General features: G+C 37.9%; 1 protein-coding gene across 4 annotated transcripts; it reads left to right on the top strand.

The window, feature by feature from the left end:
• Positions 1-7,807: 7,807 nt before the first annotated feature.
• PDPN (podoplanin) lies at positions 7,808-24,531 on the top strand. Of its 4 annotated transcripts, none has more exons than XM_059830081.1 (6): positions 7,808-8,070; positions 20,321-20,406; positions 21,041-21,134; positions 23,226-23,261; positions 23,638-23,749; positions 24,370-24,531. In XM_059830081.1, exons 1-6 carry the CDS (start codon positions 8,001-8,003, stop codon positions 24,374-24,376), a joined length of 405 nt encoding a protein of 134 aa, XP_059686064.1. In that variant the 5' UTR covers positions 7,808-8,000; the 3' UTR covers positions 24,377-24,531. The 4 variants fall into 4 exon arrangements, with proteins under 4 accessions (XP_059686064.1, XP_059686063.1, XP_059686062.1 ...); XM_059830080.1 differs by having other exon boundaries at positions 21,002-21,134; positions 23,638-23,743; XM_059830079.1 differs by having other exon boundaries at positions 21,002-21,134.
• Positions 24,532-27,979: the final 3,448 nt, after the last annotated feature.

The following is a 27,979-nucleotide window of genomic DNA, read 5'->3' as shown; positions in this document are numbered from 1 at the left end:
TGCAGAGCATAAGTAGATGGTCTCTTTCTGCTTATTCACATCTATTATTCACAGATAAATCCCAGTTATAGGAAACGTATCACAGAGTCAGGAAAGGCCACCGGAGAACAACACTCCACACTCACTCCTTCCCCGCACTCATGAGTATCCATCCCCACAATCAGCCTGCTTTTCTGTCCCCCCCTGCCCTCCCCCCATTTGAAACAACTATTCTTTCCGCCAGCTTTTGTTCATCTTCGCACTTCCTTCACCAAGCTGCTTATTCTTGGGAACATGCTTTGTATACAGAAAGGAAAAGAAACTACATTCTTTTATATGTGATGCCTCTGTGAAATCAGAGTTGAAATGGGAATTTTGTTACGGAACTTAATGGGCATAGTATTTCTCACTTATTCATCCATGTGCATTTCATTTCTTCTAAAAGACACACAAGCTTACTAAAAGAGACAATTGCTCATTTACGGAAAAAACTGGCTGCACCCATATGCTGTGTGTGCCTTAGTCCATTCATCTTCTTGTAAACCCAGGCAAATCCTGCCCCACACTGAAGACGCCCAGAGAGCTGATGGCCTGGCTGCTGGGACACAGTATGGCTTCAAATCGTACAGGGACTGTGCTGGGTTCTGCTCAAATTCCAAGCAGGTGTGATCTCAGCCACATTGTCAGGATTACAACATTTCTTGGTGCATTTTCAGTACACTAACACAATATGTATTTAAAAAAACAAGGACATATAAATTCCAAATGCCTATACAGGCATTTGCTTTATCTGTATAAACTCACTATAAAAACAGTGAAAGTCTTTCAAAGTATTAAGAAACAAACTCATAGAACCATTCGGTAATAAACGAGAGGGAGTACACAGTATGTGTGTGTTTTTCACCCCTTTTGGCTCCACTGCTGTGTTGCTTTCCTTATATAACTGTTCTAGTTAAAAGAACACTCCTGACCTAAGAAAACCTACGTCAACCTTATAATTTTTTGTTAAATACATGGTGGTCATCCACAGGTTTAAAAGTAGTAAAGAGTGGGCATTCCATATTTAACTCTGAGTCACTCCATTGTATGTCACGTAGAGACAACTGCTGGCAGACTTTGCAAAGACTTTTTCTGGATAAAGTACTTACTGACAGAAACCCCGACAACTCCAGTGTGTCCTCGGGAGCATGCCCCACTCCCTACAATCGGCGCTTACACCGTATGTAACCTGTTGCTTTCGTGAAACTTATGTTTTCAGGACTGTGTCCCTAGAGAACTTCACTCTCTCAGGAGAAAGCTTTATTGAGAAAGCAGCTGAGCAGCTCTGCTCCAGGGGTCTTTATAAACAACAAACAATACATATCCTCTTCAGAAAGGCAGCGTAGACTGTCTACCAAATGTGTCCTACTCCCTTCAACACCAGTATTTCACTTCAGGTAGGCAATGGTGTTACTCTTAACTACAAAAGATTATATAATTCATGCATCTGTGTTAAACAGCCCAAATTCATCTGCTTCTAATGAAGAGCCTTACAATATGAACAAAAACCAATTTCAATTTTGAAATTATAAAAGCAGGAAATAAAGTCACTTCAACATCAAACCACAGACTTTGAAACATCATAGAGAAATCTTGACATCTTACATAGATCAACTCCCTCTTTTACAAAAGTACTGTGTGGCCCCTCTCTACCCCTTCCCAGCCCATCTTAAGCAAGTCTTTTCAGGACTGACTGAAATGGCATCATGGAGAAAAGCAGTTTGTACAAAGACCAATTGCCCATAAATCTCAGAGGAAACTATTGCAAGTGTAGATGCTTACTTCTTTTTCCCTTAAATACTAGTTTATTTTGAGAGTCAACTCAATACATCTGGATTTCCTGGCTAGGATGGGACCTGGCTGCTGCAGAATTGCTCTCTCCATCAGCCTGCTGTATAGCCCAGAGGCACTGGCTCAGTGTGTGCCTATTTATCAGATCATAAAATATTTTAAGTTACCTCTATGCCCCATAGATTGGAGCGCTGGTTTATGAACACTGGTATATATTGATTTTGGTGAAACTGAGTTATATCAGCTGAAAATCTAGCCCCATCTCCAAAACTGACTGATAAATATCAGTACTATTCTTGCTTAAGTTCTCCGACTTCAAGCATTGTTTCAATTTCCTGATTCAATAATCTCTCTTCTCTACACCTGACACCTAGGGTGGCTCACACATCTATGCATATAATATTGTACAGTCAGGAGCACAGATGGTCAAGGAACAGGATTTGATTTATAGCCACTTATCTTAAAAGTAGCTGCATAATATAAATACTTGAGTTTCTCAATACTAATACCAATCCCTTCCTATGGGACACATTTTACTTTTCAAACAGTGAATTGTTCTGTCTTTATCAGCTGCAAGTCTGACTTCACATCAAAAGTGGTGCCCTTGCCAGTCAGGAAAGGCTGCCTGAAACATAAATAGGGTGAAAACAGCATCTTCCAGTTTTCCTATTCCCTGACACCTGCCCGATGAAAATTTCTGGATCGCCATTTTAAAAGCTAGAAGCTAATACACATTTTTGTATCTTGCTTATCAAATGCATTTCCAGAAATTAGAAACTAAAAGCACAGTGACTCAAACCCAAAAGCTACCACAAAGCCACGCTATTTAAAGCCTGCGCAAATCAATGAAGAGATATGATGGACTTCAACTTGAACGATTTGTGAATAGGGGAAGCTAACAGCCATTTCTGAGGGCAAGGGTCTGTACTTCTGCAAAAGCCTTCTAAGAATCTTTAACTTCCATGTAAATATCTCCATAAGATGGGAACACAATCATCCATACTCTCAGTTTAAAGTCCACTATGTAGACCTGAGCATATGCATGTACATATACAGATGCCTTCTCTCTATATAAACACATAAAAAGGCCACGCAAACATTTCATCTCTTGAAAGAGGAATATCCAAATCACCCCTCTACTGTCCCACAAGTTGACAGAGATTGTAGCATGGTGAGAGATTTGAATGTCTTGGCTTCCACCTGACTTATTACAGAATTTTCCATGAATGCGCAGCTCCATGTGCTGTTAGAATTTCTCTTTCCACAGAACTGTCTCCAGTACAAGTGAAATCTTAGTTTACAATATCTCCAGTTAAAAAAAAACATAGGAAGTAAACCCGTATTTTCCCTTCCTACCCTTTCACTAAAAATTTACACTTTATGAGTGTATTAAGCATAAAATAAATTAAGCATTCAATTTGATGAGATACTTTCCAAATAACTAAAAAGATATGTCTGTCTCTGTTGCTGAATTTCCTGTTTCTGTACCCCAGGGGCAGCTGTGGGCCCTGCAATATTTGGTCAAAAGCATAAGAACTGTTTTCTGCAAGCTTTACTAATTTTCAAGCCATTTCCTGTTTTCCCTTTGCAGCCAAACCCACCCCTTTTGGCAGGTACTGAAATACAAAAACACCCGATTCAGTTTGAGGAAATGTTCTATTACTTCAAAAAAGAGCAGACCCAGAATGACAGCTACAATTTTTCACTACCTGCTTTCAACAAGGCAACTTTGCTTTACTGTGAAGTAATCTTTCAGCACACCACGCTGTACAGAATTGCCCATCTCAATTTTTGAATCCCTTATATAGTGGATTGAGTCTTAGAAAACATCGTATAAGTCACAAGCAGAGAGCGTCCACAAAACAAGTTCTTCTGGAAGTGGAAATAGAAAGCAAATTCTATTCATAGGTTGCATTTTTCATGACTGATGTTTAGGCAGCTTCTTTTGATAAGTAACCCAAAATCGAAGAAACCTTCCGTCTGCTTTGAGACAGTAGAGCCTCGGTGTGCAGAAGGGACAAGCATGCACAGGCTCAGGCAATTTACAGGAGCTCTGCATGCTTGGCACTGCTGAACATCAGTCCTAGAAGACACAGGTGTCCTCAAAGGGTTTCTAAAAAAATCAAACACAAAAAAAATAAACTATCAATTCTGGTAATATGGCCCTAAAAAGTTTAGACCTTGATATATATAGTTCCTTGTGTTTTAGAGATAGCTTTAATGAAAAGGGGAATCATTCCTGAGATATTTCAGGAAAATGGCAGTAACTTCGTTGTCATCTGAGATAAGTACAATTAACAGATTCATGCTACACCTGGAGCTCTGTAACAACAGTCCCTTCTTCTCTCCAGCCCATTTACCCCAGAAGCTGAATCAGCATTGTCCCCAGAGTTCACTGTCACACTTTGCCCTACGTACTATCCCTTACTTTCTGGATCATAGTAATGTTCACTTGCAGGGGCAGGAAATCCAGGGCTAGGTTTTTGCGGTGTAAATGAATTAAATGTATACATACAGATTATTTCATTGAGCAAAGAAATGCAATCAATTCCAGGATAAACTGCCAAACAACTTGCCGATTATAAGGCCAAACCAATACCAGAGACAATCATAAAGCACTACACTTGCAGAAGAGCATACTTAGGCAGACTGACCAGCCCTAATACTGCAAGCAACCATACACAGTCACACACAGTCAAAGAAATCAAGCTGCCTACATTTACACCCGGCATGACATCCATCTTATCAGCAGAGTTATACAGAATCAGCAGCAAGGCTGCCCTTGCTGATACTGGAGTTGCTGTTTAAAGGCCCTTTATGACAACGGGGAGTCTTCCATTGACTTCAGTGCTCCCAGGTTCATATTGCAACATTGACTGATTCAGAGGAAAACATATCATCCCACACGACTTCTGCCACTGAGGCGTAACACTTTGCAGGATATAGTCACTATTTTTCTACTCCCCCTGCTATGTTTCATTCTTTGCTCTTACTGAACTAGAGACAGCCTAAGCCTCTCACAAGGCTGTGCAAATGACTGATACAGTCAGACGGAAAGAACAGATTATGAAATGAAAACATAAGGGCTGCTTGTACTCTAGACCCTTTCCACCTCCTCCCTTAAACCACTGTGATTAAAAACACACTGAGTTGCCTGGCAAAAAAAAAAAAAAAAAAAAAAAAAGAAAAAAAGGAGGGTGACCCTCATATGCACTCATATCCTGGCAATTTGTGGGAATTGTCATAACACACCCAGAACAAAAAACCAAATTACAGCATCCCTGCATAGACCTAAACACCATTTCATTACAACATTTGAGCACATACGCAAGCCCACTACCCATCAGCAAAGACATACACTTACATATCAGTATATGCTTACCTTCTATTGTTAAACAAATAGACCACATAATTAAGTGCCGCTTTAAACATAGATGGATTGTTAAATCAGAACCTTAGAATAACGCGTTTATTTTCACAAAACCTAGTGTCTTAACAGAATTCTCATACAGTGAACTACAGGTTCATTAAGAACCCCTTACTTCAGTACAGTTCAGAGGAAAAACCGCTCCCTCACCTCTCTCTGGCTCCATACCCTCTCCCCCAAGCGTATACTGGGTCTTCTGAAAGAATTTTGTTGATGTTTTAAATCAGAGGGCTCAGCAATGGCTCCCAACCTTCACCTCCGTACTCAGCAACATGCTGTCCTCACTAGAAGGCATGTTCCTGTCATGGTTGTCCTTAAGGAATAATTTCATCCCAAGATGACAATTAAGACATTCCTAGCTTTTTCACTAACTAACTTGTTTTGCATCTGCAAGCAAATTTATTTCCCTTTGTTGCACTTTGATACCATGATAGAAGCTGATTTTAAGTTCTCCATAATTCAGTAAATTTGCTTAAAGAGTTTTTCTTTGAGGAACCAGCTGGAGCAGGAAAAATAGGCTGATATAGGAGAAACTATTCCTTATTGAGAAGAATAATAATGTTGGAAAGTATCAAAGTAGCCACTGGAACTTGGACATCTGATTCCTGAAAGCTCAAGAGCTCCAGTTCTATACCTGGAATACAGTACAGGTTAAGGAAGAAATTATTTAATTCAGCAAATAGCTTATCCTTCTTTAGAAAGGCTTATTCCTAAACCTGAGGCGAATTTGTTTATATGAATAATCATGAAAATGAAAGGTCTTCAGAGTACCTTTGAAGAAAATTGAATGAAATCCTAAAAATATCTTTTTTGTTCCCAATGAGAATTTGTTAACATTAAAAAGTCACTGTTTGTTCCAGTTTGTCTTTCATAGTGCACTACATACATCTTTTTCCTGAAAATACATACAGAATTCCAAACGTTCCATTCTGATAAGGTAAAAAATTATTTGGTTTATTTTTCAACATAAGTTTCATTAGAACTGACATACTCCCCTAGCAAATTGCAGTTTCATGAGTGGCATTTCCCAAAAGCAAACATTCTTCAATAAATTTGAAGCAGCATTATCAAAGAATAATCAATCCCAGATTTTGAGATTCAAGACACACTGGAAGTTAGTATATTGGGAATATTTATTTACTGGTTTTCTAAAGACAATAAGCCAATACTGCCTGTTGTTTCTTTGCATTAGCATTAACTGTTTTCATCCTACTCTCCTAAGGATCTTCAATACAAAGAACACAATTATAGCACCATAATTTATATCTGTAGCTAACAAATTCCTTTGGCACTATCACTTTCAAAAGTAAAGAAAAGCCTCATAGAAGGTGTTGCATTTCCCATCCACAGCCCTCCTGACATCCCTGTATCACTGCTTACGTTTAGACTTGCTGTGCTCCTTTACAGCGCAAAGTGTTGTGTGGTCTTAATGACAGCTCTGACTCACATCCACTGAGCAAAACAACCAGCCACGTTTTAGCATTTTTTTGTTTTTAAAAGATAAAACCTCTCCCACAAGTCCACCCCACTCTTCTTCAGAGGTTACCTGCTCCACAACTGTCAGCAGAAAGAAAACAAATCTATGCTTCTGCTGCTATGCTGCAGAGTCTGATGTCCTAGCGCTGCAGGACTTCAAGGTACAGAAACCAAGGGAGAAGGTCACACACTTCCTCCACTCAGCTGTGCGGCACACCAGTATAGTTAGTTCACATGTGAAGACTGATTAAAATCCACCACATCCCTAAATAGATGTAAATCAGCCCAAGACAAAGATTAATATGAATCACTGCTCCCCAAGTCCTGCTTCAGCCCCAGTTCCTGCCTAACAACCATCATTTCTGAGAAAAAATATCTGTTACAGATGTCGGTAGAGTGTTAACCCAGTCTTGCTATACATGCCATGCAACGCTGATGCGCAGAAGCATATACAAGAAAAAGTAACTACTCTCGTACCGACGATTGTACAGCTGTACTACTAATAGTTACATACGACAAGGAAAAATCCTCTGTCTCTGCAGGGTGATATTAACACACTGAGGCCAGCAAGCCTGTGGGCAGAGATAAATGCTAGAATATGGCTAGGATGTCACTTGAGGACACGAGCTGAGAGAGAGACTTAGACATGCAGAAAAACTCAGACAGTATTTACTGCAGAATTAAATAACCTGTCCTAAAACTATTTCAGTATCCCTAAATGCACATTCACTACCACACTTGCTTAGATAAACATGGGGGCTCACTTTGAAATGAAGAAAACATCAGTTCACCGCTGGAAATAACAGCAAAAATGTCCTTAGTGTTGTTCCTTAAATATTTAAGGACAGTTTGCAGAAGGGAGGGAACTCCCTCAGCACCTCGCTCTGCCTAAATACCCTTTCCCCCTTTGCTAAATAAAAGTCTTCTGAAAGCCACAACAGCTCTGTAACTTTAAACCTGGGCTGAGATCATAATTTTAGTACTGACCAAACAGAGTGCAGAGGGCGGGCCTGGCTCTTCTTTGAGGACCACCTTAGGCATGCTCCCACCCCTTGGCTAAAGAAAATAATGCTGACTCCACTCAGTTTTCTTTAGCTGTATAGTTATCATCTGGGAAAACCTTCCCCCTTTAGACTACGGCAGTTAAAGGAATATTTGGAATACCAAAGTATTTTTTGCAGTGATTTCTTTTCGTGATCTCAATTCTCCCCCGGCTCTAAACAAATTAATCAGAATTTGAATCCATCTGGTCTCAGGATTGGAAAGCTATTCTCTAAGCAGATCAAAGATGTTTACCAAAGCTCAACTCTTCATCTTCGTTTTAGGGAGTGTGCCTTTCATAGCACTTGCTGAAGAAGGTAAGAAGAAACTTTGGTTAAAATTATTTCTAGTAATTTCCTGTAATTTAACAGTTTGTGTGTTTCCTCATAGGCAATATAGTTGCTCTGTCCTGTTTATAAAGCTTTCTTCTGAATTCTTAAGCTGCTACTGGGCATCTACTATGGCTGTGATCAGGAAAGAAACACATCAAAAGTTTTCAGATGGGCCAAGTTAAGCTCTATTAGAAAAGAATTTTCTGTGGGTGTCTGCGCAAGGGAAGGAGAACAGTACAAACAGTCGGGGAAGGCATTACATCAACAGCCCTTGGGAATGTCCTCAGTTTCACTGGACTATATGCAAAGGAAACTGCAAGCAATAATTTAATTGTAACTGACATTTAGGTGGTGAAACTCTCTATGAAAGTAACTTATAAATCGTTCCATTCAAGAGTTTAGCTTCTGTACTTAGAAACATTACAACAGCTTAGAATTTGAGCCTTATGCAGGGCTTTTCTAATACTAACTTAGCCATAAGCAATGTATTCAAGTGAGGGAAACTAAAACATGAAGAATTGTTACCTAAAACAGATTTGAAGAAGTGTTATGTATCTACTCAGAAAAAGGTTTTGGCAAACTGTATTTATATAATTTATAAAATTTAAAAGAAATTACAATATACACTTTCAGGTAAGTTTAAGTCTTTTTACAGTTAAAGAGAAGAGTCTGATTTATTAACAGTAAATCAGAATTACCCTGAGCACTACTTGATTTCAGGAACATCACATTCAATTTTAGTCTTTCTGCATAGTATTTGACTCATTATGAATGAATTTGCCATCAGGCAGCGTCCCTGATGTATGATGTATGCACAAACAGAAAGTAAAGTATGCCTGTAGTGGTGAAATACAGCTACCGTTGCTATGGAACATGTTCCAAGTACTAGTGCTCCGAGAACAATAACCTGAAACTCAACTCACAGGTCTTCCAAAGCATAAATCTACTTCTCTGACTTGGATTTAGGGACCCCAACTGAAACGTATAACCTGATTTTGGGCTGGTGACAGTCAATATCATTCTGCTGCAAATAACAGAGCTATATCAATATACAGTATGTGTGGCTGTTGGCTTGAAACTTCTAATGGGAATTCCTGGTGTTCTGTATGTCAGAATATGAGGCTGAAAGTTTGAGTTATGCTTCAAAATTTCACAGAAAATCTAAAATCAACAGATATTAGGCAAGTCCCAAATACTGCTTTCTAGGCTTTCTCCAAGATAAGCACTTAGGGCTCACCCAGCTAGCTTATCCTTAAAAAGCATCAATATTGAGTGTACCAAAGTTTAAAGGCATTAAAAGTGAGGCAAAACCCACCACCATTTTACAGAATTACCTTAAGCAGTTTCTAGGATATCAGCATTACAGGAAAAAAGGTCTTTTATCTTAAGGCTTTTGGGGAATTTTTAAGCATATTTTCTCTCAACTCAGAGAAGGAGTCCAGCAATGATCAGGTTGAAACCCTACTAGCCAGAAAAATGTCAAAATATTTCCTGCTTGCAAGACTCTAACTCTCTTTTATTACTATTATAGTTTGCATTGAACTCCACAGTTGGCTCTAGACCATGGTTTACAGTATTTAAGGCTTTCTGTGTCCTTTTAGGTTTTATGACTTCACCAATCATTTAGGATAACTGCCAAAGGATACACCAGAAAAAGAGACCAGATACAAAATAAGCAAGTCTCAACTATTTAGCATGCGTATCACCGCTGTTTACCAATAACCATCAGCAACCTCAAATTAGAACTGACTTAAAATGACAATGCCAACTTCAGCTGTCTGTGACGGCACTGACAATGAAGATGGAGAATTTTTTTGGCTTGTATAGTACTAGGTGGAGGGAGTATATTCAGATACCTCAACTCCTGCGGCAGACAATTTGGCCTGATGATTTTAGAGAAAATAAGTCTCCTTATCAGATTCTGATACCTCTTAACCCTGATCAGGCCATAAATAAATCTGCAGCTACCCTTTTGTTATATTCGGGCACTCCATTTTCTGCCTTGAGATTGAATCAAGAAAGGCATGTTTGTTGCAATCAGGAAGCATATTTCCAAAAGGATATTATTATTGGTTCCAAATTCCTCCTTGAATCGCCAAATAAATTGAATTCAGCTGTTGATCCTAGTTGTAAGCACAGCATTTTTCCCCTTCCAGGTAGTTATCCACAATTTGAGTAGTTTCATTAGTATCTGCTGTGTTTGAGTTGCTGCAACTTCACGAAAAAGCCAGAGGCACAGAAACCATTTCAGGACAAACGTGAACCAGAAATTGACTGAAAAATCAGTTACCACTGACCCAATAAAAGGACTACCAGCCAACCTATGAACAACATTTCAGTGAAAACCTATGAATCTCAAGGGCAAAGTCAGAAATGCTTAAAGAGTCTTTGCTCATAGAGAACTTGCAAATTACATCTAACATCAGTAAGTTAAAAATTAAGATTTCTGTTAATTTCCTGGATTTGTGCCACCCTTAAGAGGAATTTTTGGTCCTAGTCAGCAACGTGGTTTCCAAAAGAAAACGATAAAAGCTCCTTTAATTGGGTAACATAAAGCAAGACATAACAAAGCTGTAAAAGCATTAACATACAACACTGATGTGGAAGACGAGAAGATCATTAACTAATTAATTTCACTCTTCATACGTGAACTTTCAAAGAAAATCAGTGGCAGAAATTAGCAAAAATACAGAAAGAAAACCTACTAACAAGTCTTACATTACTGTCTACTTAAAAACAAATAGAGCATGCATGAATGTGTTTAATCTATTCATGGTTTAAATCCTGACTGAAACAGCCAAGTATTTTGTCTTTCTTACAACCAAGGACAGCCCTGAGCACTATACAAGCTGATGAATTTTCAGACTACAGCATTTCCTATTGAATGATTAGCAGATATATTTGTTCTTCTGTGATCCTGTTCAGCATAGAAAAACTCAAGCAAATCTTAGCACACAGCTTCAGACCAAGTAAGTGGAAATGGAAGTTGGCCTAAAATTTTTCTGGGCACAACATTAATCAAACAATTAAAAGCACAAGCATTCAAATGAGTGCTTTACAGAGGCACCATTTCCTAATTTGAAACCTTCTCCATGGTGCAAGTATCATTGCAGAGAAGCAGATTACTCTATTGGCTGTCACATAACATGAAAAAAATTAATATGATTGTTAAACAAGTTACCACATGTCACTTGAGCTGTATCAACTGTCCACATGCCTAATCTTACCTAGAAGCAAATACTAGATTATAACTCCTTATGCAAGTCTCAATTATCAAGTTTATACTAGGTCACGTTACTTTACATTTGTTTTGGACTAAAAGTAATCACACAGACAGGATAATTCAGATGAAAAGTGTTTATATGGTAAGAAGGGAAATTGAAGTTTACAGTCAACCATGAAAGATTAAAAACTTTTCTATGTTTTTAAAAATCATAAAACCCAGAATTGTCAAAATCACAAGAAAGGACTTTTGAAAAAGTATCTTGATTTACCCAAACCCTGTTGCCAGTTCAGTGGCAAAACTAAACAATAGTCATGCAACTCTAAACTCTTCTGAAAATCAAATTCTGTAACTGCTGGTAGTAAATACAATGAACAACAAAATGAACAGTCACACATGACTCCAAATGGGAGCCAGTTGTCCACTAAATGAGCATGACAAAACCTTTCACCTTATATCTGGCTGCATCATAAATGATGAGTGCACTTGCATGTGTGTCCCCATAGATGCCTCTTGTGAACTACATTAGCATGATACGAATCTCGCTCTACATGTCCAATACCCAAACCTTAATTATCACAAAAAAGAAGAAAATCATCTTACTGGATCTCAATTACTGGGTCTGCAAATTAGCGAGTCTGTATTTTGCAGTATCTTGGTAAAAGACCAGCAGAGAGCAGACAAAATTTGCTTTCTCTTCATCGGGAAAGCAGAGACACTTGCCCTTCTGTATCTCAAAAGGCAGTTTCTGAATCTGTGTAGCTTTACAAGCAAAGGAAATAGTCATATTTAAAAGCTCACAAGTGGACCTTTCATTAACTCAGGCTGCACAGTGAAATCTGGAAAGAGAGGCCAGATTCTCAGCTCCTGTAATTCAACGGTTTCCACTGGACCCATGCATTTACCCCAGATCTAGTACTGCTAAATCATCTGCAAAAATCAGCAGCTGAGAACCTAGAGAGATAAAAGAGCATTTTAATAGATAATAAAAAACAGTAAAGGAAGGATAGCCCACAGCATGCAGGCTGTTGGGCTCTGACAGAAGCATGCAGTGTTTCCTCCTTGTGTCATTTGAGGCAAGCCATACATACATGCATACCACAGAAATAACTACTGTTTGCCCAGCTCTAACATATGGTCTGTCTCAGTTACACATTTGTTTTGTTGGTTTGTTTGCTTTTTGTCTGGATGCAGTCAGGGACTACGGGATGGAACCCAAATGCTGCCAGGTCCTGCTATTGATTGCATCCCAGATCCATGCTGCAGATGGGCAGCCTCTAAAAGGGCCTCCCTCCGATTTGTGTGTGCACATACCAAACCCTCAGTTTGAATTAATGTTGCAGCAAAACTCACATAGCTGTTTGGTGCACAATTTGCTATACAGCATTTCAGAAAAAGATGTAGGATTGGGAGTAGAGGTGTGTTGGGATGTTCTAAAGAGAAACAAATGAGAAAAATAAGAGACAAATTTACTATTGATTTCCAACTCAGTCTCAGAAGCCTTGCCAAAAACTCTCAAAGGAAATAGAAACTGTGATGCTGAGCACATTCTCACATTGCTTTATGACTTCCTCATGTTTTTCCATCTTTGTATTTGTTGATTACAAACACTACAACATCCAACATAAATTGCATAAGAATAATCCTTTGTGACAGCACAATTCAGCTGTGTACACCATTTCAGGCAAACATGTACTCTTTTACAAGGGCTTGAGTAGTATATGAGCTGCTGCCAAATCTGTAAAGGGGACACACTTAATTCCAAGTTAATATTAAAATGTTTTTATGACTATGAAACCCATCCAAATATTAGCTAGTATGTTGTTAGTTAGTATGAAAGTCAGACTAAACATGTTTGAATGGATCTTGCTGTGTGGCAATATAAAGCAGCTAGCCAAAAATCATTCTGTGAACAAAATTAAATCCTAACCAGTTTCCAGTTATAGTGTTAGCATGCATGTTTCAAACAAATGAGTTAAGAATTGGTCATGCAAACAGCTCCACTGGCAGATACAAAGGGTTAGTAACCTTCGTCAAGGCAGCTGTGAAAGGGCATATGGCTATAGCCTCAGAGTTTTGGGAAGGAAGTGATTCAGGGAAAAAGATTAGTTTATTACTGTATTAGAGGTCACTTCTTAATTCCTTTTGTTTGCATTTGCATATCCCAATATTTGTATACAGATTGCCTTCTGCTGCACGCCCCATAAAATCTGCTGATCCATTACACAAAATTTTGTACTTTTCTCCTTGTCTTAGCTCCAACACTCATTCTTTGTCAGCCATGCAACGATAAACACAGTACTGTAATGCTGCAGTTTAGGTGCCACTTACAGAAAGATGCAAGAGAGACTTATACCTTGATCACAACTCCAACCTTGTTGCCCCAATCAAACCCTTACTGCTCAGAAAAAACAAAGAAATTGCTAGTAAGACTGCAAACAGGGCAACAGGGTGATGGGGCAGCAAATATCAATAAGGTGGGTTTATCCCACATTCATGGGATAGCAAATCTGAGGTCAGTGTACTTATCAGACAAGAAATCGGAGATTGATGCAGCAAGATTATTAAAAGTATGAACCTTAGAAGACTCATCACTAGTTCCGCAAGGAATATTTTTAAAGGAATATCCCATAATGGAGTTAAACAGTCTCTTCCTTCTTAATGCCCACAGCTCTGTGGCCGACTTTATCATGCGTAAGAGAAAGCTTAGTAAGTTACCACCTTTTCCTCTTGTGGCTTTGTTTCATAACTTTGGTTGTGGGTCATACACATACAGTAAGCACTTGAAGAGCAGTTACTTTGCTCTGTATCTGCCCAGTTAAAATATATTCTGTTTTGCTTTTCTGTAGGTATACTATGTATGGGCAATGTAGAATATTGTAACATTCAGAAGACATGTGATTTACTTCAGAAGCAGCCGAGTGGTTCTTCGCTACTTGGCACTGTAGATTTAAACCCTGGCTTTGTTCCTTTGGCTAAGCCAGCCACAGCAATAGAAACCATCTGTAGTAGGGTGTGGTGACCAAAGGAAATGTTTCTGACAATTCAGCAAAACATTGTCATCATGAGCTACATGGAATACCTGAACAAAGTCAGCCATACTTTAAATAAGGTTAAGCCAAATCCTTCCGTGTGCATCAGGACCATTTTTCAACTGGCAGATATTTTCCAAAGTTCATGGTATTTTGTCATCTAGTTTCCTTCATTATACAAAGCAAAAAGCTGTCAGTCTTTGTGTAAGAAAACTGCAGCAAGCACTTCAGCCTTTAGACAGACAGTACGTACTTTCTCCTGAACAACAGAAAATCTAGACTCTTAAACATATGCCAGGGCATTTCTTTATCATGGCATGATATATTACTCCAACTTCCAGAAAGAATTAACAGAAACTGCCAATGCTGTGGCCCCAAACAGGCTAAGGATACTGCAGATGTCATGAATTTTGCAGGAGCCACAGGTACAAATGAGAATTTCAGTTCTCAGTAAGAAACTTCCCCGCCTTTCTAAAGTCTGAAAATTTTAACTATCCAAAGTTCAGAAGGCAAAACCCAGAATTCACTACATTATATTCTTCAAACCCTCAAATTTTCCAAGTACAAAAAATTTTGTAGCCTGGATTCGGCAGTGTTGAACCATTTCACAAGAGAGACACTTAAATGCTTTTTTTGGATACCCAAAATGCTTAAGCAATTATAGAAAAATAAATGAAAACTACTTTCAGCAAAAAATACGCTGATGAGGTAGGCTTTGGACCTGACTGTGGAATATGTTTAAGTTGAGAATGAAGCCAAATAACAGACAAAATGGTATTTGAAAGCTACAGAGCTGCTGTTGAGACATTATGTATTCAAAAGGCAGATACCTTATCAAATCATACATTTTTGTTAAATTTCCACCACCATGAATAAAAGTTTCCACTGAACTACAACTGAACTAGAGTCCAATAAAGAGATACTGAGTTTAGGACTTACTTTGGTCACAACCAAATGAAGGTCTGTGAGTAAAGAATGCTTCCTCAGAAAGGGAATTACTGTATCAGGACATAAATGCTGAGTAAAATATGGCCAGAATAGGATGGCTAACACACACATACCTACACAGTCCTTCAAACACCACCACTTGGCCTGTAACAATTCAGGAAGCAGATACTGAAAAACAGTCAACTCCAGATTGTTAGCTCAGTAATATCTCAAACAAAAGAGTGACACCTCCCAAGTGACCTGCTCCACTAAATGCTTTCCCTTGCTTTTCTAGAGAAGCATTCAACAAAGCACCTATCTAGCACAGCTGGATAGGATAAAATATGGTATCAATAAGATACAGCTAAAATTAAACTTGAATTTTAAGTTCAAAGCTTTTGTTTGATAGTTAACTTGCTATTAATTTGTTTAGCTGTTACAAATAACTGAAGCTGTTTTTTTTAAATAGAAGCAGAGGGGCAATGAGCACTGAAGATTATTTCAGTTCTTGCTAGGGGGAATCCGTTAAGGTTAGCCATTTTTACCTACTGGTCTCTTATTGCAGAAAGGGAAACTCATTCTATTCTGAGGGCTTCCTGTTTCACGGACTAAGCTAAAACACAGGCTTACAACTGGCTTTGCCCACTAGCGTCTGGGTTTATTCAGACTGCTGGGAAAGAAACAAGATCCTACAACATTTTTCATCTTCAAAAGTATCTTTGTTGGTTTTGGAGGTACCTGAAAGAAATGCTAATGAACAACAATCTTACAACTCCCTCTCCTTTCCAACACAACCACTGTGCTTTGAAAGCAACCCTAAGAGGTTTTTCTAGTAAACTGTCACTCCATGCATAACAATGAGTAGTGAGCTCATCTCCCCCTAAGTGGGTCATGGGATGCTTTACCATGGGATGTTTTCAAAGCACTATTAAACTTTTAAAGGCATCAAATCTTCTCCTGGTGTGAGAAGTTGCAGCCTGATAGCAGCTGGGGACTTTGAACTGAAACACACCCAGCTGGAACTTTGGCAGAAAGAGATGTAATGATTAATTCACATCTGCAGCAATGTATAGCTGCAAGCAGAAGAGGCCATAGTGCTAGTTGGAGACAATCATAGCACTGTGAGGCAATGTTTTCATTTACAACCTCCTCTAAGATAGTATTAAGAACATATGCAGAAGCACTACTTAACCCTACAGCTCTTGCTACATTTGGCCCACATCAGATGAAACCAACAAATGACTAAAGCACATAGACCCTTACATCCCATTTACACTCTTTGATGTCAGTGGCATATGCACCTTGTACTGGGTACAGGGAAAGAAGTGTCACATCCAGTAGTTTCTCTCAATTTCATTTAAATATTTTTGACTTTATTACTGCATTCTCTGACAAAGAGTTGTCTAGTATCAAATGTTGCTTCCTAAAAATGCAGTACACTGATAATAACCTCCCAGTTTTTCTTTTGGTAAGGGTTCAGTAGTGTCTGCTTACCTACCACACAGACCACCTCCACTGTCTTGGCCAGAAAAAAACCCCCTGGAAATACAGTCCAGCAAACACAGGACCTCAGCTCAAACACAGTATTACGCAGATTGGACAGGGCTGGGACAAGACCCCCACATTGATAGAAATCAGTTCAATCTGTGAGCTTTAGGAAGTTAATAGGGGAGCCATATTGTTCCAGTTTCCCATTACAGTTAAGGAAAGGCAGCATTTCCAAGGATGACCCAGATCTCAGGTGAGCTGAATTACCTTCTGAAGTATTTATCTTTCCCTAAGACTATAAAAGATAAGGGCAGGCAGACACCTTATTTTGGCATCTTTATTAAGAACCTAAAATTAGGCAAGATTAATCTGGGCCACCTACCTTTGTCAATCACTGCACACAATGATTTGCACAGGGCAAATGCACCAAAATAGATTTTTTGCATGTCACTCATTGCCAAGAATCTGCAATAACTTTATCACACAAAGAATAATTATTTCATGTTTCTGTGACATTCACTAATTCTCTATAACTTTGTTCTGTGACACCGTTTCCTTTCCTGCCTGCACTATCAGGTAATCCTTCAGGGATGAAAGCTACTGCCATGCCAAGAGTATAAGCAGCTTCTCTGACTAAGCTGCTTGTTGTTAACATACAAAACTTATTTCACTTTCTACTTGGGGTTTTTCCTCCGGTAATTGGTTTTCTCCATCTGTGCTTATTTTGCAACTAGTGAATAAAGGATGTTTTTTCAGTTCTGACTGGGATTACAAGATAAACTGATGCATATACAATTCATGTTGTTGAGCTCTATTGCTATTTCTTTCTTTACACTTACATTTCTTACATACACTTACATATATTAACATTTACATAGCATCATCCCAATATTGTAATTTAGAGACATTACTTTATAAGCAAAAAATAAGTATTATAAAGTAGTGCTATATCTTAAAATGCCGTGATATTTAGTAGGTGGCTAAATAAACACACCTAAAATCAAGCCTCCTTTATGCTATCTCAACAGAAAATTTTCAAGGCTGCTCACCTGTGGTATTTCAATCAAAAATGACCAATTATTTTTACTATCTAACTTAGAAATATTATTTACCCTGGCCTGTTCTAGTATTTCCATGGATAAGGTGATTTTTTGGGAGACTGGCTGGCTTAATTAGCCACTATATTAGGCCTCATGTTGGCATAACATGGATATACTTTCTTCATCTGTTAGTGCCTAAAGTACTACTTACTTTCACACTCTTTTGGCTCTTAAATAGAAAGTGTATCTGGATTCAGGCTTATAAAGGTATAAAAATATAAAATACTATTTTCTTGAGTAAACATGGAATTAGAGATCTAAGTTTAGATCAGTGTTTAGTCTCTTGGCAATGGAACAATGCTCTCAGTCTTACATTGCTAGAGATGGATGAAAAATTCTTAGTTTGGTTCAAAAATGAGTTTGGGGAGCAAGGAAAAATATTTGCAAGTTTCCAGTAAAATTCATATGAGAGTTTCAAGCAAAACCACGTTTTTTTCCCAATGTCACTGGAAATCCTCTGTATGAAAAATTTCCTTTAAAGTGGCAGGGCATTTGGTTTTTCGTTACTCATTTCAAAATTAAATATTGGGTTTTTCATTTGAAATAACATTTATTTTAAGAGGCAGTTAAAATATGAACAAAAGTTAAATGGAACTCAATTAAAGAGAAACCATTTTCAAGTGATATATGCACAGCTGATCCAAAGTAATGCTACCCTTTTTTCAGTTTTGACTGATACCAAGCAAAATGCCCATTCTTTCTAATTTCAGTCACAGAACAAAAATTCTGTTTACTTGCCTCTATATCATATACAACACAAGTAGGGTGCATTTAGGAGTATTAAAGTCTTTCATAAGAAATAGTCTTACTATTTGGAGCTAGTCTAACCATTCCGAAATAGTCTAACTTCAAATGCAGAGGAGATTATAGTATTTCTAGGTCACTAAAAAAGCAGGTGACATTAGTACAAACAGTGGTAAGATTTAATAAAACAAACAGGTCACAAGTATTTCTCTTACATAAAATATTCAAATGGTACAGTAAACCCCTGTTTTCAAATAACTCATGCGCTGTCCTCCTTCCCAAAGAGATCGCTACACAGCACTACCAATCTACCACTTACTATTTACCAAATTACAGAGGTATCAAACTATCTTGCAAAGGAAAAAAGGATTAGGTATTCTTTGTTCATAATTAACGTGTTAGCAGCTGACAATCGTTACCTTACATACATCATAGGCAAATGATGTGTGAGCATCCAGGGTTTTCTCCAACGCCCCTAAAACTTATCTGCTTTTTGAAGAGAATGAACATGGCTCTCATTCACATAACCTTCAGCTATCATTGCAATATATTTCCTAGCAATAACGTGGTATTTATGCTGAAAAAGCATAAATTGGATTTGAAAACATTCCGACAAACTTCTGCTCTGATTGCTGAAATAAATAGAAGTTCGATGCAAAATCTGAATCCAGGAAAGAATTCTGCAGAAGTTTGAGGGTTTTTTGCCTGAAGTTTTTACTTGCAACAATGTCTATTATTAGCTTTTTGCTTAAATTTAAACATTGGTATCTGGAATTAGCAGAACTCTTATGTGCCAGGCAACATTATAACAAGCAGCCTCACCTAGCTTTATAATCATGGTGAATTAGAAACTCCCAAGAGGTATCATGCTACATTAACATCATACTGTGTGCGGTCATAGTTTTATGAATCAACATGAAACTTAATCAAATTACACTTATGTTTTCAACATTTTCTTCATACTGCCAGTTACCTTCACATATCCATACCTTCCGTGTTCTACCTTGTTCCATCTCATTTTTCCTAGTGATGAAGTTTGACTGTATTTGTAAAGAAAAAACATTGTGTGGGCGAAAATTTAAATGTCTGTTATACCAAAGAGCACAGATGACATATACAGGTCTAGAATAAAAAGGGAGACCTTACATCGTTACCTAAACAATTCAAATTATGGCAAGTAAGGTTTGCAATTCTAGAAAAATCTCTCAATAGATTTGTGGAGGAGTATTTTCTAAACTGTGGCTACACCCATAAACATTAATGATAGTTCTAAAAATAAGGTTGCAGCTGGGACTGAGCTAAAAGATGGGAGAAAGCTCTTACTATTTTAGAAAACGGAAGATGCTTAAAGTAATTTATCCAAATAGATAAGCTAATGGTTAATTTAAAATCTGGAGTAGTCACAGCCACCCGGGGTGGAGGGGGGACTCTTTTCTTAAAAAAAAAAAAAAAAAAAAAAAATCTTTTCTTGGACAAAGTGCTTAGCAACAAATATGTTTCAAGATTGTGCCAGGGTTAAGTGATGTGTACTTAAGCTCTTTGTCCTACAGCTTAGCACAGAAATACGAAGTTCATCCGAAGACTTTTGCAAACCTAAGCATGCAGGGGCAGGGAGATTGAACACTACATAGATCTCATGTTAACAAAATTGAGATGTCAAAGTAGCCAGAACATGTGACTACCAAGTAAAATCCTAACTCATTTTCTAAAATTTTATTCAGCAAGCTCAGTTCTAGAAGGAGAAGAAAGTGCAACAATTGATTTCAGAGACAGAAATGACACAGAATTTGAAGAATTACCAACACTGGTGAGTATCATTCTGAATAAAGGTTCTTTTAAGTTACCCTGATTTCATATCCCTGGTATTGTCTTGTGGCTTAGATTCTGAATAATCATTATGAATTCTAGAGAATAACCTTGTGTTCTAACATAAAAAAGATCTAACACCAATGCTTTTGATTTGCAAGCAATCAGGTTGAAGGTGACAAAAATTGAAAGCGTTTTTGGCAGTTCTGTACTGCAAAAAGCATTCATAACCTGCTTGTTTGCTGCCATTTGCCTCTACTAATTCAGTATCTCTCCATTAGCTTCAGTGAAACCAAACTGACAAACTAGTGTTAAAAAAAACCTAAAAAAGGCAGGTCTGCAATATTTTGCAGTCCTCTCATACACCATTTGTAGTCCTACTGAGAGGTCATCTGATTTAGAAAGCCTCTAGCAGGGAAGAAAAATCAGCTTACCTTTTTTTTGGTCACTATGAACAAGTCAAAGATGACGGGTGATAGCTAAAAAACATCCACAGGGCACGTGACAGACCAAGAAATCTAAATGCTTATTTCATACACGTAGACTGAGTGTACTGAGGTTTTCTCTTCCCTCTTTTTCCCCCCTAATTCTTGTAGTTGCCCACAAGACTACACAATGTAACAAATCTCTTGCAGTTCGGACAACTGATGACCACAGAAAGTGCATTTGACCCAGCTGAAGACAGTAATAATTCCACTGGTTACGAAGCTAACACAGAAAATGTTGATGGTAAAAAAATCTTTCATTTCTGTTTTATTATATCGAAGCCGTACTGCCATCTACTAAACAATATATGGAAAATTCAAATACCATTTTTAAGGTGCTCTCAAAGGTAGCATTGCTGATTTTTGAAAGGGAAAAAGAAGATTTCTTGAAATTACTCCTTAATAATCACTACGCATCCTAACTTCATAACAGAAGTGTGCTGACAAAAGGAACGAGTAGCTATACCATTTTGTTCACCAGCGCACTGCCAGTTCTACCCCAAGGCAGACAGTAACTCTGAAGCCTTCATTTTCTTTTCAGATGATGAGTATAAAAAAAAAAAAAATCAAACAGCTCTCCAGAAAAAAATAGGGTTTTTTGGGGCCAACTCAAAGATCCTCAAATGCACAAAACATAACTGTTACAACTTGGCTGCCCTCTTGATTTTTGCTGAGTTATCTGCCTTAGCTTCCCTGGAGAGACACAAATTACTGTCATGCACATACAAAGCAAATTGCACCCATGTCCATGCAGTAGTCAGTGAGCAGCAGATTGGTGCAAAAGGTTGATAAAGTGCACTAATACCTGTTACCTTATGCCTGCTTAGCTGTCTTCCAGCTTGCTGAGTACCTACACTTTTGTGCCTGATGGTGTACAGAAGAATATTTGGGCACATGCTCTATATAGCCTCATTTGGACCAAAATTGTTCTTAGAGGTTCACTCTTGTGCATACCAGTAAAAAGTAGAGAGCACAAGCATCACAGAACTAAGTATCAGGGCAGAAACTGTAATGGTATCAACAACTGGTCGTAAGTTTAATGAATCTTGCTTTAAAACAGTCAGATGAGCTGTTATGACCAAAGAGGTCTTTGTTTCCAGACCAACTTTTTGATAACTAAATGCAAATTTAACATGCTGTCTAAATAAATGAAGAATGGTTTCTCTGATTTGTGAACAGTAGTAGCTGTTGCCAACAGATGCTCAGAGTGCACTTTACCTCAAGCACAATCTCAAAAATCAGATCAAATACTGGAAGTCTGTGAGACTCACAAGTATGTCAGATTCACCTATCAGAATACAGTAGTGATAAACTTAATTCACACAAAATGGCAGTCTGTCAGTCACATTTCAAGTCAGTTTGTTTTTAGCATAGGCTTTGCTTTGAAACAGACAGTCAAATCAAATCTGGTGACAGCTGTACTTCTACAAACTCCTGTAGTACGTATACGATTTACTACTTCTCCCCTAAGTAGCCTAAGCTAACTACTTCTAGACAACAGCTATGAGCAAACACTTCTCTTTCTTTGGCTAGCTTCTTTTTGAAACTTCTATGTTCTACAGCAGTTTCATATCCCTCAGTAAATCAGACGCATTTGTTTAGAAATTGTATGTGCTTTCCCAGCCTGCTTGCCTCTGCTGAGTGTAGACCTCTCTTGTCTTACCATTAAATAAGAGAAGCAATGTTTAACAGATTTGAATTTTAGATAGAATTTTCAGACTTTTCCTAAAGGATATGCTAAAGATTTGGGATGACATATTTCTAATGAATTAAAAGTAGCATTTGTGTTTCATCTGTTTCTGATGGGGACTCAGCTACAAATTCAATTCCAGAATTAGAGAAGTGTACTAACCAGATTTTGTACAATCTTCCATACACAAAAAACCTACTCAAGGAACTTTTAAACTGACAAAAAGCCTTTATAAATAGACAAAGAATAGTTCAGCAAATACATTGAGAGCAAGGCAAAATTTTATCAGCATAAATCAGTCTCAGACAATTAAAATCTGATTTCCGTCTTAATTATAATTATTTTATACCAGGTATATCCTTACTGATCTTAATGAGATCACATTTAAGTATCACTAGTATATATCAGACCACAATCAGTCCCTTAGATTTTAGTTTCTTTCTATTACTTCAGAGAGCTCTTTGCACTCATTCTCTCAAGCTTTTCATTTGCTCACTCCCTATCAAATGGACAACCTATTACACAGCCCTCAAACCATTGTGATATAGTCAACAAAAGTTTTCCTTGAATATAGCATTATAAATTGGGATGCAAAACTGTACAAAGCAGACTAATTAAGTAATTATTCTCTTTCTGGCTTTACAGGTGGACTGAGTGGGGAACCAGAGAAAACTGAAAAAGGTATTAAACGGAAGAATTGCTTATAAAGACAAGGGAGAACTTAACTGCCAGGCGATACCCTTCTAGAAGGCACTAGCTATGCTCATGCCATTCTTAAGTTTCGGGAGGAGCCACAACCTGCTCCCTGGTCTGCCTCCTCGGGTTCACCTGATTACCATCTCCATAGCCACATCCATGCAGAGCCCTCCAAGCCCAAAGGCAGGCCTGCAGGCTACAAATAAGCCCACGGAATTTACCAAACCTACTTCAGACTTCACAAGATAAGGAAATTTTCCCCAAGGAGTGGGATGCAGCACAACAGTGCCAGTTCTGTCAGTAGCCTCTTATCAATTGTCTCCATGAGAAACATGCTAACATTCCTAATTTCCTCTTTCAGGTGGTCTGGAAACAATTGCACTGGTTGGAATAATTATTGGAATCGTAGTTGCAGTTGGAATCCTTGCAGGAATAATAATTGCTGTTGTAAGGAAGATGTCAGGCAGGTACTCGTAAGTAAATTGCTAATCAGGCTTTTCAAACAAGCATCATCCACTGAGCAAGGTCACAGGAATCACTTTGGAAATTTCTAATGCTTCTATTTTGACAAAATAACTTATTTTCATATTATACAGTGCCTATTGATTCAGCAAGAGCTGCCAATGTGATGGGTGTGATCTAAACCCCCCCACACGCTCCAGAAACATTTGCCAGATACAGCATGGATGCTGTTAAAATATTCATCAGGTGCATGGGTTTTGGATTACTCTAATGCACAGAGGTAAAATTCACTACAAGTATTACAGGACCAACTTCTGGAAGTGCTGGATAACATGTGAACATTGACAAGTGATCTTTATCTTATTATGCTGGACATTTGTGGAAGCTGTTTTGGTACCAACAAGATTCATTGGTGCCATGCAAATCTGAAGTGCTTTACAAACTCCAAAGTAGTAAGAAAACCGCACTACATTCAAACGCTATTCACCCACCATTAGGAGAAAGCAAAATACGAACTGAGAAGAGAAATAAAGCAGCAACAGGGAAGACGAGGAGGAGGAAAAAGGATCACGTAATAACACATTTGGGTAGCTATGAACAACAATAAAACATATGTTTTTTTGTTTTACAGGCCCTGAAAACAGTTGAAACAAGCAGCCATACCATTCTACGCCAGAAAATACAAGTGCTTCTTATTTTATAAGAACTAAAGACTATTCCTGTATTGGTGTGAGAAGATGATCCATGGAAAATATGGTTAAAGAATTCCAGATCTGTGGGGATCCCACACAACTCTAAGGACTTCCCCCCCCCCCCCCCCCAAACTACAAAGTATGGAACCTTTCATAGGATTTTTACTAACCAGGAGTTTATTAGAAGAAAGAAAAAGATTACGCAGTAAGAAAAAACCCAGCAGCAGTAAGATTTGCATCTGAAATATGATTCGCAGGTAATATATGCTAGCTTTTTTTTTTTAAACACTACCCAGGATTATTTCATTACATTTTGTGCATTTCTTAAAAAAACATATCCAGAATCTTTTAAGTGGTTTTGTCTGGTTAAGTGCTTGTGGCATGTTTATCTACCAAATGATGCATCAAAAGGAAGAATTCGCTTCAGAGAGAACCAATATTTACAAATTTAGAAAATACTAGATATCAGAAGGTAAAAATCTTTCCACTGTTGATGGGAGATTTTTCTGCTCTTAATACTTATGTTATTATGTGGCAAAATACAGTAGGCCCAGCTGGAACTGACCTACAAACCAAAAGCCTGCTCATCTGACTGTTGCATCAGGAATTTCCTGTCTTCTCCTGTTGCAGAGACATGCAGGGATTGAAATACACATCCTGAAATAAAGGGTGCTTGGAAAATACCCAGTTTTGATGGGTCACTTTAACCAGTTACTCAGCGTGCTTTAGAGCTGACAGGCAGAAGCTTTTCAATTAGTGTATAAGATTTTTTTTCTTCATAACTGTCTCATTTTCTAACTGTACAGTTGGCTTGTTTGATAACTTGTGCAACACTAGATCAGAATATGTTAATGAGGTATAACACACCTTTGGACTTTACAGCTTTTCTATGGCATATTTAGTGCAGCAGTACCTGAATGCACAGAGTTCAGAGCAAAAGCTTTGTATGTCAAGTGGCTGCAGGGGACAAGCGGCAAGGGTAACAAGTTTGTTGTAAAAGTCATGATCCATACAGTCAGTAATTGTTAAACATGTCAATTTATCTAGATTTCCTTTTCTGTTTCTTTCATGTGCCATGAACTATGATATCAATCCAAGCTTTGGAAATAAAAATTACATTGTAAATTGTCTTATTTTACATTAATTGTTCTTTATTTTCTTTCAAAAACATATGTTTTAAAACTTCCCTCAGTTTTCCTTAATTATTTTGCTATTTGTCTTGTCAGTGCAGTGTCTACAACCAACTCATTGGACACTGATAAAACTATCACCAAAACTAAACGTGTAAGAAAAAGCAATTTAAGTGTCTTTAGTGCAGTTCTTAAGCTCATGCAATGGGGCACTCAGCCTGTGATGACTGATGAGTAGCAAGCTTTATCTTCAGACTGGTCTATGCTGAGAAGAACTGCAGACTACATCCAAAGGCCATGATTTCCAGATACAGGTGCTTTTTTGTCCCATTTATAAAAAGAATCTAGTTTTCTGAAGTCTGAATTTTTACTTTTGTCAATCTCAGAATTAAAGCATATTTGAATACAAAGTTTTGATTTGTAGCTCACTGTCAGTAAATATAGTTGTCTTCAAATTGCCAAGCTCATACTCCTAGTAATACTTTACCTGGGACAGTCATTCTCTTCTTTACCAAAGGAAGATTCTAAGCTAAATTTTCCCACAGGAATGACTTTTTCCTTGAATAACTATTCCCATCACAAGTAGTATCCACAGGTAGGCAGTTTATGAAATTGAAATGTACTTTTATATACCATGTTTTGAGAATCTGCTCTGATAAAATATAATCAAGGTTGTTACATGCAGAGTGACATAAAGCATATATGCACCAACACAAGGATGCAACTAACGTTAAGGAATTTGCCATGTGTTTGGATTTAAGTATAACCCCATGCCATGAAGCTTCAGATACCAGAGCATATGCATCCCAGAATTTGTCCACAGTAGTACAATACCATTGAATAATACATTCATGTGTCACCTCCAGCATAATCTCATCTGGTTTATTTCTACTCACACTCAAAAGCTACATAAAACTGAAGGGAAAAAATAATGATACCACTGTACAAAGTCATGAATGCACTATATAAAAATCTGTAACAAGTTTAAGCCTAGTGTATATCTTAAGTCAGTTCTTTATTAATGCTAAGTTGGTATTGGGCATTTTTAAAGTACAAAATTCAGGGCCAAAAGTGGGCTTGAAGTAGGCTGCAAAGTTTTCACTCCCTTTATTGAAGCCATGGGATCTCAGTTTCACTTATTTTTTAAAGGCATCTTCAACTTAAGTATCAGTAAATTTTTTACCTATGACTCATTGCATTCTGCAGCATTACTCATGTAACAAAGTCATGCAGTTTATCCAATGAATTCTGAAAGTTCTGGTATATTAAATCAGTTATCTTCCATAAAAGCAAGTCTGCAGTCTTACAGATGAGTACATGAGGTCCCGTCCCTGAAATACAATTCACACACATCTTAATACCCTTTCCCATTCCTGTGACTCAGTTCAGTCGAAGACATTTGTTTTAGCTAGAAAGAGTTTAACTTTTTACACTAGCATCCTTTACTCCTGTATTTTAGATTACAGTACTTAAAGGGGACCAGATTACTTCAGGTATTTTGTTTCCAAGTGTCCATACACCCCACAGGTTTTTTGAAAGAGAATTATGTCCAAGTTTCATACATGACTGTTTAGCCACTTGCATGACTTGTTTCATACATGACTGTTCTATCTGCTTGTATGACTTGTAGGAATTACCTAAAAATGCATGTAAACGCATGTGAAAGCAGGAAGACTACAGTTTTTTCTTATTGTGGCAACACAGAATAATAGTAATTTCTGTTACTCTAGATTTGAGTTTCTTGTCTGCACTGGAAACTACCCCATAAGATGCACTTGATGTCTGACCAAGTGTATGCCATATGGAATTATGAATTATTCAACCATTGTAGGGAGTAGCACAGATGTCACCAGTTTCTTCTGCAGAAGCTCAGTTGCTGCTAACTTGCAAATACCACAAAATGAGAAAACTGTTCTTATACTAGTTCTGAATATTGGTTAGCCAGAAGTAACAAGTCCCCATTTGAAAAATGCATAGCATTAGAGTAGACAGCCTTTTGGGAAGTTCAGAGTTTTCCTGAATCATGTACAGAACACCAGCTGAACAGCCTCCATTCTGATCAAGTAAGCTGCGCATCACTCCTACTCCAGAATCTCTCAGTAAGGGCCATTTTAACTTCATATACCAACTATCCAAGTTTTCTGATCTTAACTTTGCCTTTAATAAAACTTGCTTTAAACTAGAGGGCAGAATATAATCTTACGTGAATCAACCCCTAACCAAATGGCCCATGCTCCACTGAAACATAATGGGGGGGCTTCCAGCACTGGAAGCTCTGTATTAAATATTGTGCTATACTAAATCTGATTCTGCAAAAATGTGAAGACATTAATTGCCACTGATTATCAGCTGGAGTACAGGATACTCAGTATATGGCTAAAGAAAGCTAGGGCTCTGAAGAATCAGAAGATTCCCCCAT

Source organism: Gavia stellata, chromosome 27, assembly GCF_030936135.1.
Source record: "Gavia stellata isolate bGavSte3 chromosome 27, bGavSte3.hap2, whole genome shotgun sequence".
Lineage (NCBI taxonomy): Eukaryota > Metazoa > Chordata > Aves > Gaviiformes > Gaviidae > Gavia > Gavia stellata.
This window is presented reverse-complemented; position numbering and strand designations above follow the sequence as displayed.